Below are 12,971 nucleotides of genomic sequence, written 5' to 3' on the forward strand. Positions count from 1 at the left end.
GACCTGGAAGCATTTGGCCTGGAACCATGTGACCTGGAACCATGTGACTAGGAACCATGTGACCTGGAACCATGTGACCTGGAAGCATGTGGCCTGGAACCATGTGACTAGGAACCATGTGACCTGGAACCATGTGACCTGGAACCATGTGACCTGGAAGCATGTGGCCTAGAACCATGTGGCCTGGAACCATGTGACCTGGAACCATGTGACCTGGAACCATGTGACCTGGAACCATGTGACTAGGAACCATGTGACCTGGAACCAGATGACAAGGAACCATGAGTTTAAAAACCATGTGACAAGTACCCAGGAGACCAGGAACCATGAAACCATGTGGCCAGGAACCAGGTGACCATCTTCCCCATGGTTCAAACATAAGAGTCTCTAGGCTGGCTACACATGAGACACTGATCCATTCAGGGTCAGTAGGTCAGACTCCCATCATCGGGGTTCAGACAGACTATAAACTGTCTGATATTAAGCCAGCCTACAGAGAAGGTCTGACGAGTTCAGGTCTGGGTTTTGGTGAATGAATTGTAGTTTTAGCTCGTGGACATCTGACAGTCTGGTAGGTTTCTAGTTCCTGGTGGTGTCAGATGCTCTCCAGATGTTCCTCATCATTAATAATCAATAATAAACTCTATAATCTCACTCATTCTAAAGGCTGTAAGGCTGTCAGAGCAGAGGAGGCACAAACAGGCTGGTGGGGATGGGGGTGGGGGGGTCGGTCTGCTGGTTATCCTGTGCCGTGTCGGACCAGTGGGGTCGGTTCAACCATGACCATCAGTGGTTGAGGGCTGGGGTCACATCTCTGTGGGCGGAGGAGAGGGACAGGATGAGGCATTTCCTCTACAGACTACCAAAATAAAACTAAATATGATCAAACCTGTAAAGACCCTGATGGGAGTAACAACTGTAACCATGGTAACCATACCTATCAACACTAAAACACCTGTGATAGAGCCGATGTATTACCTGGCTCAGCTCCATGCTCTCATGTGTTTGACCTTTGTGACCTCTGACACCATTCAGAGTGGGTGGAGTCTCCCAGTTCACTTCCTTCCTGCAGAACAGACTGAACAAGGAGCAGAGATGACATCATCAGTAGGTCATGATGACATTATCAGATTGCACCTGGCCTTTCTTTAACCCTCTGCTAAAAATCTGGGGGTGATAATGGGGATACTGATGGTGGTGATGATGATGAAGATGGTGACAGAGGTCCTACCTGCGTCTGTATCCCAGCAGGACGAGCAGCAGGCAGCAGAGGATGCAGGCCAGGCTGCTGTGGATCCCGACCAGCAGGGGTGACGTGGCGCCGGAGGAATGGTCACAGTTACAGGTGGGGCCAGCTGTGGGACACAGAGCGCATCATTAAACTGGTGTTACTGTTTCACTGGAGGCTCAGGTGAGTCCAGGTGAGGCTCTTACCTGGTGCAGTGTTGCCTCCCTCTGACAGCGACACCAGGCGCCGGTTCGACGGACTGTCCCCGTTCCCGTTAAACGCCACCAGCTGGATCTCATAAACGTCTGCTGGCTCTGTGGGGATGTTAGCAACAGTTAGCATATTAGCAATCTAAACACATATTTATGGACCAATCAGAGCCTGAGCAAACAACATCTCATGACTCTCTGAAGCTGAAGGTTAAAGCTGATTTGAGCAAAACCCAGACAACACAAACAATGCTCTAGGGTTACTGACGTACTGTCCCTTTAAGAGACTGACCTAGATGGGAGATGGTGTGGGTGTTGATGTGAGCCGGGAAGGTTTCCTGCCCCTTGACCTCTGGGTTGGAGACCCCATGGTACTCCAGTCTAAAGCCCTCCAGCTTCCCTGGCTTACTGGGCAGCTCCCAGTACACCTGCATGGCGGTCTGGTTCAACACCTTGGTGAAGAAACTGGGAGGACTGGGAACTGTGGGGCAGATAGAGAAGAGCAGGTTAAGGTTAGGTTCAGGTGGTCGGCGGTCAAAGGTGGCGGTCTGAGCATGCCAAGCCATACATACCTCCACCCTGTGTGGTGGCGGTGATGGTGTCAGAGCGCTGGCTGCCTCCCTGGGCAGAGTAGGCCTTCAGGTAGATGGAGTAGGTGGTGGCAGGCTCCAGGTTGATGAAGTCGTGTTTGAACGTAGTCGTGCTGACAGCCTCCTGGAGCTCAGCGCTGTCAGGCTCTGAGGGGTCAAAGGTCAGATGTTAGACTGAGGCTTGTTTCTGATTGGTACATCCTCTCTCTCTCGTGTTCTTACCTCCCAGTCGCCTGATGTGTATGACATATCCAATGATTTGCTGGGTGGCGCCCTCTGCAGGCTGATCCCAGCTCAGCTGCAGGCTGCCAGAGCTTAGAGCGGTGGCCTTCAGGCCAGCGGGGGCCTCGGGCAGCTCGGGCCCCTGGCTGATGGCGAGGCGGGCGCTGGCCTGGTTGGTGCCGGCGCTGTTCTCTGCGATACACTGATAGATGGCCTCGTCCTCAGGGGTGATACGGGTGATGGCCAGAGTCCTGCAGGGGGCGATAGAGTGGCTGAGAAAATGGGCTGTGTTGAACCTGTGACCTTTTTAATTTAACCTGTAAATGACCCGTAACGACCGACCTTAAACCACATTTGTCAGATACACAACTGGGCCCAAAGTTGGTCTACTTTTTAGCAGTGAACAAACACCATCATTCCTAACACCACTGTCTCTGACTGAACCTGACCATGTAAATATGTAACCACAGCGCCCTCTGATGACAACAGGAAGTCAAACAGTGTAGTCATTTCTTCACTTCTCTCTTTTTAAAACATAAATCTCATATTTGTAAAGAAAGGCCTTTATTCAGTCACTGTTGCACTGACAAGGTTCACTGAAGAAAACCTCTGAGGCTATGGTGAACTCCTGGTGGCTCGCCAACAAACAGGAAGTAGACTTAACTCCCATAGAAAATATCTGAATTCCTTAATATCTCACAGATATTATCAGGGTCCGCTCCTCTACACATTTAAATGTCACATGATCCTTGGAAATAACTTACATACCATATGATTGTGATTAGTGGGTGTGGCCTAATGGCTCAAAGGTGCCTTCTATAATATTTAGTAAACTGTGCAACAAAGTGGATTGGAATATTTTTTTCCAGGTTGAATGCAGGACTATGAACATTGGTGGGCTTATACATCTGGACTAGACCTACATAAAAAAAAGAAAGGCAAACAGTGTAGTCATTTCTTCACTCCTCTAAGTCTGTTTTTAAAAATCAAGAAAGGCTGTATTTGTCTATAACACTGACAGGGTTCACTGAAGGACGCCTCAGCGGCTATGGCGAACATTCTGGTGTTTCACCAACAAACAGGAAGTAGACTTAACTGTCACAAAAATCTGATTTCATTAAAGCTCACATATACAGTATTATCAGGGTCTGCTCCTGTACACATGGGAATGTTTATTGCTATAGCGCCATCTACTGAAAGGAACTCTTTTTTCTTAATTTCATGTGATAAATAACCATCCTAGGAGGATCTCCATGTTCTCTCTGCCGAACACTGCATGGACTAATACCACACTCCTGCAGCTGCAACACATCCCAGCATGCACCAGGCTGCGAGGGCCCTTCAGTGCTGCTGGGAGCCACGGTTTGTTGTTATTAGTCCAAACTGTTGATTTTCATGTTGGCCATTTTGTTTATTATTCTTCTTCCACGCCAGCTATCTCCTCCTTCAAACTTTGTCATATCGACACATTTAAACTTTTAGAAATTCAGTTTCAACTGCTATGACATTTCTCATTTCTAACTTTTATAATTTTGTAAAATATAACTATTTTCATGCTATTTTCAGCTTTTTCTATGCTTTTTCAGCCATTGAATGCAATTTTCAGCTACTTTTAGGCCAAAATCAGGTATTTTCATGCTGTTTTCAGCTATTTTCAGGCTACTTTCAGCTGTTTTTATGCTATTTTCAGCTTTTTTAGGCTAATTTCAGCTATTTTTATCCTTTTTTGAGCTATTGAATGCCATTTTCAGCTACTTTTATGCCATTTTAGGCTACTTTATGCTATTTTCAGCTATTTTTGTGCCTTACGCTATTTTCAGCAGTTCTTCCACAATTCAGCTCTCAGCATCCCCATGCAATTTCAGCTGACATTGCAATTTTGATCTAGTTACTATTTTAAAAACTTTCTGTAACCTGTACCCTGGTTCTGGACTCATGTTAGCAACAAACGTGTTAAAAATATCGCTTTGACTCAGATTAGCATGTTTATCTCATTCCTGCATGGCTGAACTAAATTAGCAGTCATGCTAACTCTGTCTGACGCCTATGAACACGTCCACGTATCTCCGGGTTCTTACGTGTTTCCGTTGGTCAGTTTGACGTTGCCACTCGGTGTCAACAGTTTGCCGTTCTTCAGCCAGATCAGGTGAGGTTCAGGAGCTCCAGATGCCGTACAGCTGAAGACCGCACTGCCCCCTGGTGGTCTGGAGACGGACTGTGGCCACTGCACGAACTCTGGAGGAGCTGAGAGACCGGGAGAGACCAGGAGAGACCGGGAAAGACCGGAAGAGACCGGAAGAGACCAGGAGAGACCGGGAGAGACCGGGAGAGACCGGGACAGGATAAAGGAAAAGAGAGAACAGGATTGTTACAGCAGTGACTCCAGAAGTTCTCCTTGACCCATGAAACCACAAAGTGAACCCTGCTGTGAAGAATTTTCCTCAGTCCAGTTCCCCAAACATCCATCCTTCCTTTTTCTAAACTCTCTAGACTCTCTGTCTTACATTTACACCAGAAACAGTCAGCTGTAGATATCAGATCAGAGGTCATTGTTTGACCTACATCTGTCTCTGAGTACTACAGGCCTAAACTCTTTTTGCCCTCCAGCCGCTGTGACTACAGGGTGATGCTGATGATATTTGGTGGAAACTGCTGATGTCACTCCTTTCCCCCACCCTGGTCTCTTTTACTCCCTCTGAATATGGGGTTAGGGTTAGCCCCGCCCCTTTTATCCTCCAGGACATTCATACTGAGGGTCCAGGGTCATAAATATTACCCCCCCCACACACACACACACACACACACACACACAGCCTCTCTGTCTTTGGGGATCTCCAGGGACCCTGGACCCCAGGTTGGGAAACAATGAGTGACATCACTGCTGTTACTATGGAGACAAGGAACTTCTCTGCAGTATGAGCTGTTATCAGAGGCTGATGTGACCAGCAGGGGGCGGCACACTCAAAGAAACAAAACTGAACTCTCAGAGTCCAGGACCTGACATTCAGGATCAGACTCCAGGATCAGTTCTACAGGATCTCTCAGCTCCCCTAGAGATGATGACGATAAATAAACTGGGATAAGAAGACACCATTATTAAGCCTTTAGGGTTAGTTTAATATTAGTCACACTCAAGCTGCTAATCATTTCATACAGTAGCTAAAAAAAAAATTCTACATTAATATTTTATTCTACTGTCATTAAGCTTATTTATCCACAGCAGGCCTAATTATTGATATTAAATAATTATTAATTTTTGATGATTTTAACCCTTTGAATGTCTTTTTTTTTTGGCATGATGCCACCATCTTTATGATGAAAAAAAACAGAAAAATGATTTATTTTCAGTATACTACATGGAAAGCAGTTTTTGTGTTGAATTATTACAGCCTAGGTTATGTCAATGAGAAGCAGCAACATTCAGTTTTATGCTTTTTTTTTTCAAGTTTTTTCTACACATTTGGTTAAAACGACACCATCTGGTGGAGAGTAGACACAAAATTATCTCAAATTTCTGTTTTTATTTTTGCTGTGAACATGAATAAATGATTATTATTCTATTTATTAGTCACTATTATCCTTCTAGTAAGAGCTCTTATCTTTATTTATTTACAGACTGATTAATTTCAGAGGCTCTTATGTGTATTTTTATGTATTGATAATTTCTGTCTCTCTGATTGGCTCTCAGAGTTTCTGTCTCTTCATCATCTGTGAGAACCCCCTCCCTCTCTGCCCCCCCGAACTTGAACTTGTCTTTGTGCTAGAGCACCATGTGGACCTCTGACCCCTGACCCCCCCCCCCAAAGACTGGCAGGTGCTGTCTCGCCTCCGTCTGCTCCATCTCCACGGTAACCACCAGCGACACTACATCACAAGGGTCTCTGTCACCTTAAATAACCTCCTGAAGGACCGCCCACTCTGCTATAAGGGGGGGTCAGAGGTCAGAGTGTGTGGGGGGGGTCATTAACATAGAAATAAAGTTGATTCATGGAGAGCCAACCTTTGACCTTTCACACACTCTGAGAGCAAAACAAACAAACGTTCCTCAAGGCAGCGTGATGAGTTCAAGTTCATCTGTAAACAGCAGCGTTGATGAGAGCTGAAGATGAACTCCAGCTGATCAGTCAGGTTATTGATCAGGATCAGGATCTATAGATGGACAGAGGGAGTTTAACCCTTGAGAGACCTTAGGAATATCTAATGCCATTCAGTTTTTTATTTTCAAACCATTTTGGCATTGTTGAATGAAAAAAGCTCAACTTGCCAGAGGATATTCATTTGTAAAATTTTCAGGATTTTAGTCTCAGTTCCTTACATTAGCCTAAAATGGCTGAGCTACACCAAAACCCTGTTCCTAAGGACAAGAAATGTCCCGTTGAAAACCACTGAAAATGTCGTTTTTGGTTCCACATTTTTCTGAACGTGAACTAATGCATCAGTGACATCTCTACCACTGTGTCCATGTATTAAAAACATCTCACCTACCACAAAGAATGTGGAAATCAAGACTTCTTTGTATCTTTTACTAGGTGGGTTTTAGCCCCTAGATTGGCATTTAAGGGGTTAAAATTCTAAAATAAATAAATAAAAATGTGAGTATTTATGTTTAATCACCAGGACTGAAGATGGCCAAAACAGAGTATTTCAAAGAAAAAAAAATTCATTATTCTAATTTAATAGAATTCTCTGGTTTAGCTTGTTTCCACTTCTGCATGTACAGCAAGCATAATAATGATAATAATAATAATAATAATAATAATAATAATAATAATAATAATGATAATAATAATAATAATGATAATAATAATAATAATAATAATAATAATAATAATAATAATAATAATAATAATAATAATGATAATAATAATAATAATAATAATAATAATAATGATAATAATAATAATAATAATAATAATAATGATAATAATAATAATAATAATAATAATAATAATAATAATAATAATGATAATAATAATAATAATGATAATAATAATAATGATAATAATAATAATAATAATAATGATAATAATAATAATAATAATAATAATGATAATAATAATAATAATAATAATAATAATAATAATAATGATAATAATAATAATAATAATAATAATGATAATAATAATAATAATAATAATAATAATAATAATAATGATAATAATAATAATAATAATAATGATAATAATAATAATAATAATAATGATAATAATAATAATAATAATAATAATAATAATAATAATGATAATAATAATAATAATAATGATAATAATAATGAAAAAAATAACAATAAAATGAAATAATAATAATAATAAAAAATAATAATATTAATAATAAAAATGACAACGAAATAATAATAATAATTGAATAGTAGTTTTTGGATGACAACATTCATGTCACTCAATATCACAAATGTTTTTATCTGAAAAAATAAATGAAACATGTTTTACAATCAGTTGTTCTGTTCATTAACCTCCTAAGACCCTAAAAATTCACTTAAAATACTGAGAGGATTTGCTATGACATTTTTAGCAATTTTCAAGGATATTTCTGACTGTTTCTTTGGAAGCTTGTTGCCAAAAAATCTTTGAGTATTTATATTACAAATCTGGATTTTTTTTTTCAGATGTTTCAGGATTTTTTTTTTTTTCCTGGACCTTCTTTTTTTTCTGGAAATTTTCTGGTGTTTTGGAGAATTTTATTACAATTTTTTGGGGTATTTGCTTCAGAGTTTAAGGTATTCTAAAGGAAATTTGAGAATTTGATTTTTATGTTATGGAAGTTTTTAGATGACGATGTTTATGTTACTAAAGAGTTGATAAGGAACTTTATGTTACTGAGGTCTGAGGGTTATAAAGGTTCAAGAAGACCAGATCCATTTACTGACATTATTAACATTAATGTCTGCCCAGTCTGGTTCTGATCCAGGTTTTTGGACGTGTACCTTGCACTACGAGTCGTCCAAGTGCCGTCCTCCTGGACCTGCTCCCAGGTCTGTTAGCGGAGCAGACGTAGACCCCCGAGTGCTGTAGTGTAGCGTCAGAGATCATCAGGTTACCTGTCCCCAACACCTGGATCCCCTCCACACCGATTGACCGCCCATCTGGAACAAACACATGATGTTACCACGGTAACCAGACCGTCAGAATCACAGTCTGGTTTCTGATGGATCTCTGGTCTCACCGAGGCGGCTCCAGGACACGATGGGGCGCGGGTTGCCTGTGGCGATGCATTCCAAGATGGCGGTCTGGTGCACATTGATGGTGAGGTTCTGAGGACCCGACAGGATGACGGGCTCTCTGTAGATCCTGGATCCTGCAACTGGAACAGAACCACGAAACCATCATTAGTACTGAGAGATTTTCTAAATGAGTTACAACAGCCTGGCTTCACAGGACAAGATTCACATTAACTGTTTCAGAATGCTTCATATGCTTTGATTTCATCATCTTTAAAGGCAAGGATGGAATATTTTATTATCTTAAAAGGATGACAAGGATGGAATGTTTAATTATCTTAAAGGATGACAAGGACGGAATGTTTAATTATCTTAAAGGATGACAAGGATGGAATGTTTTAATATCTTAAAGGATGACAAGGATGGAATGTTTAATTATCTTAAAGGATGACAAGGATGGAATGTTTTAATATCTTAAAGGATGACAAGGATGGAATATTTTATTATCTTAAAGGATGACAAGGATGGAATGTTTAATTATCTTAAAGGATGACAAGGATGGAATGTTTAATTATCTTAAAGGATGACAAGGATGGAATGTTTAATTATCTTAAAGGATGACAAGGATGGAATGTTTTAATATCTTAAAGGATGACAAGGCTGGAATGTTTTAATATCTTAAAGGATGACAAGGATGGAATGTTTTAACATCTTAAAGGATGACAAGGATGGAATGTTTTAATATCTTAAAGGATGACAAGGATGGAATGTTTTATTATCTTAAAAGGATGACAAGGATGGAATGTTTAATTATCTTAAAGGATGACAAGGATGGAATGTTTAATTATCTTAAAGGATGACAAGGATGGAATGTTTTAATATCTTAAAGGATGACAAGGATGGAATGTTTAATTATCTTAAAGGATGACAAGGATGGAATGTTTTAATATCTTAAAGGATGACAAGGATGGAATGTTTAATTATCTTAAAGGATGACAAGGATGGAATGTTTTAATATCTTAAAGGATGACAAGGATGGAATATTTTATTATCTTAAAAGGATGACAAGGATGGAATGTTTAATTATCTTAAAGGATGACAAGGATGGAATGTTTAATTATCTTAAAGGATGACAAGGATGGAATGTTTAATTATCTTAAAGGATGACAAGGATGGAATGTTTTAATATCTTAAAGGATGACAAGGCTGGAATGTTTTAATATCTTAAAGGATGACAAGGATGGAATGTTTTAATATCTTAAAGGATGACAAGGATGGAATGTTTTATTATCTTAAAAGGATGACAAGGATGGAATGTTTTATTATCTTAAAGGATGACAAGGATGGAATGTTTAATTATCTTAAAGGATGACAGAATGGAATGTTTAATTATCTTAAAGGATGACAAGGATGGAATGTTTTAATATCTTAAAGGATGACAAGGATGGAATGTTTAATTATCTTAAAGGATGACAAGGATGGAATGTTTTAATATCTTAAAGGATGACAAGGATGGAATGTTTAATTATCTTAAAGGATGACAAGGATGGAATGTTTTAATATCTTAAAGGATGACAAGGATGGAATATTTTATTATCTTAAAAGGATGACAAGGATGGAATGTTTAATTATCTTAAAGGATGACAAGGATGGAATGTTTAATTATCTTAAAGGATGACAAGGATGGAATGTTTAATTATCTTAAAGGATGACAAGGATGGAATGTTTTAATATCTTAAAGGATGACAAGGCTGGAATGTTTTAATATCTTAAAGGATGACAAGGATGGAATGTTTAATTATCTTAAAGGATGACAAGGATGGAATGTTTTATTATCTTAAAAGGATGACAAGGATGGAATGTTTAATTATCTTAAAGGATGACAAGGATGGAATGTTTTAATATCTTAAAGGATGACAAGGATGGAATGTTTAATTATCTTAAAGGATGACAAGGATGGAATGTTTAATTATCTTAAAGGATGACAAGGATGGAATGTTTAATTATCTTAAAGGATGACAAGGATGGAATGTTTTAATATCTTAAAGGATGACAAGGCTGGAATGTTTTAACATCTTAAAGGATGACAAGGATGGAATGTTTTAATATCTTAAAGGATGACAAGGATGGAATATTTTATTATCTTAAAAGGATGACAAGGATGGAATGTTTAATTATCTTAAAGGATGACAAGGATGGAATGTTTTAATATCTTAAAGGATGACAAGGATGGAATGTTTTAATATCTTAAAGGATGACTAGGATGGAATGTTTTAATATCTTAAAGGATGACAAGGATGGAATGTTTAAATATCTTAAAGGATGACAAGGATGGAATATTTTATTATCTTAAAAGGATGACAAGGATGGAATGTTTAATTATCTTAAAGGATGACAAGGATGGAATGTTTTAATATCTTAAAGGATGACAAGGATGGAATGTTTTACTATCTTAAAGGATGACAAGGATGGAATGTTTAAATATCTTAAAGGATGACTAGGATGGAATGTTTTAATATCTTAAAGGATGACAAGGATGGAATGTCAGAACCATCTCCTGCAACGTGCTACCTCCTGGAAGAGAAGAAGACTGAAGAGTCAGTTGCAGTAAAAGAATCGCATGGTGAGCATCATTTATCATGCAAACATTTCAAAAGTTAACGCTAACGATAGCGCCGCTAGCCACGGCTGCTAATACCTTGAGCTATGTATATTATAATACGATGCTAATGTTAGCTCTGCTAGCCGCGGCTAATACTCCCCAAGCAAAACTCTATTCATTTAGCTGTAGCCATTAGCCAAGCTAGCACACATTAGCAATGCTAACTTCAGTGGATCTTAATGGTGTGTCACGTGTTGAATTATCTGATGTGCTTAATGATCAACACATTTATTCATGCTCTGAGTAAATCATTACTTTGTTTAAATCCCTGAACTGCTTTTTAGCACTTTAAAGAGCAACTTTATTTAATGTTAAAAGCATTTTATTTTTGGTTACCTGAAGCAGTTAATGGCTTCAGTGTGTGGCAAATTTGAGTTTAAATCCCCAGTACATGGTGTAGATTAATTAATTTATTTTTGTATACAATGTTACCATTATTTAATTATTGTATCACTGATACAGTGATTTGAAGTTCATTATTTGGTTTGTAAAGTGCATTTTTTATTGGATTACTCATACAATCATTTAAGAATGCATTATTTGATCGGTAAAGTGCATTATTTCATTATTGTATTACTGGTAAAGTGATTTAAAGTGCACTATTTATTGGTTGTTTGATAAGTTTGAATCTATAGATTTAGAAAAATATTGTTACTGTGTTTAAATGAGAGATTTTTTTTTCCTTTAAAATCAGTTATTGTGTGTGTTTCTTGTGGTATTGTTTGGTGCACCTTATAGGCTCCACAGTCAGTCCTAGAAGCTTCTTTTCTTATCTAGCCCTTGTAGATTAAAGTCACTTACCTTTACTTTATTTAACACTAAACTTAAAGCTAACCTCAGCATAAAGGTTACATCTGTCTTACCGGTGACGGACAGCTGGGCCTCGTGGCTGTATCGTGTGTTGGCGATGTTTGTGGCAACACATCGAAACAAACCGCTGTCTGTCCGCCGTACGCCGTTGATCTGCAGCACGCCATTGGGCAGCAGAGTGTACCTGAGAGAGAGGAAGATATCAGGTAGATTAATGATAAATCAGTGTGTGACTTCCTGTTATTGATCATTTATTGGTCAATTAGATCACAGTATTTATCATGCACTGGTCATGTGACCTGTACCTTGGATCATCAAGGCTCAGTGGGCGTCGGTCTTTCTGCCACGTGATGTTGGCTTCTGGGATTCCGTTTACCTGGCAGGTGAGTCTGGCCACGCCCCCTTCATCCACCGCCATGGACTCAGGGTGTGAGAGGAACTTAGGGAGAGCTGTGGGGTAGGAATAAAGCTGTTATTCATACCTGTGTGTTTGTGTAGATACCATGTTTGTGACCTCAGAGGTCATGTGACTCACAGGCAAGCAGTACGCGGGCTTTGCGGCTGATCAGGCGTCCATAGTGGTTCTGAGCGGCACAGTCGTACTCTCCAGCGTCGGTCTCATTGCTCTCTCGTCTCTTGGCGACGCTCCTGATCAGAAGGGTTCCGTTAGCGAGCACCATGGCCCGGTCACCTGTTACCACGGGAACACCATTTCGTCTCCAGGTGATGGTGATAGGCCCCTCTCCCTCCACCTGGCAGTCCAACATCAGGGGGCGGTCTCTAACAGCGATGACATCAGCAGGTTCTCTGAGGAAGGCAAGCTCGGTGGCACCCATCACACCTGAGACAAAAACATGGTGAGATCAGTTTGCCCTCAGGATGGTCTCACAGGCAGCACATAAATAAACAATAATAAACAACAACACAAAGTATACATGAGATCAGTTTGCCCTCAGTACGGTCTCACAGGCAGCACACAAACAGCAACACATAGTACATGTGACCTCAGTTTGCCCTCAGTATGGTCTCACAGGCAGCACATAAATAAACAATAATAAACAACAACACAAAGTAT

The 12,971-nt window shown here is 39.6% G+C and overlaps 1 protein-coding gene across 1 annotated transcript; it reads right to left on the reverse strand.

The window, feature by feature from the left end:
* Positions 1 to 1,227: 1,227 nt before the first annotated feature.
* On the reverse strand, positions 1,228 to 12,732 carry LOC121514287 (immunoglobulin superfamily DCC subclass member 3-like). Its single transcript, XM_041794424.1, has 11 exons — positions 12,432 to 12,732; positions 12,202 to 12,346; positions 11,947 to 12,080; positions 8,430 to 8,570; positions 8,191 to 8,349; positions 4,328 to 4,493; positions 2,250 to 2,500; positions 2,010 to 2,174; positions 1,730 to 1,918; positions 1,435 to 1,542; positions 1,228 to 1,355 (listed from the first exon to the last, which is right to left on the reverse strand). Exons 1-11 carry the CDS (start codon positions 12,730 to 12,732, stop codon positions 1,228 to 1,230), a joined length of 1,887 nt encoding a protein of 628 aa, XP_041650358.1.
* Positions 12,733 to 12,971: the final 239 nt, after the last annotated feature.

The sequence above is a fragment of the Cheilinus undulatus genome, linkage group 8 (genome assembly GCF_018320785.1).
Source record: "Cheilinus undulatus linkage group 8, ASM1832078v1, whole genome shotgun sequence".
NCBI lineage: Eukaryota > Metazoa > Chordata > Actinopteri > Labriformes > Labridae > Cheilinus > Cheilinus undulatus.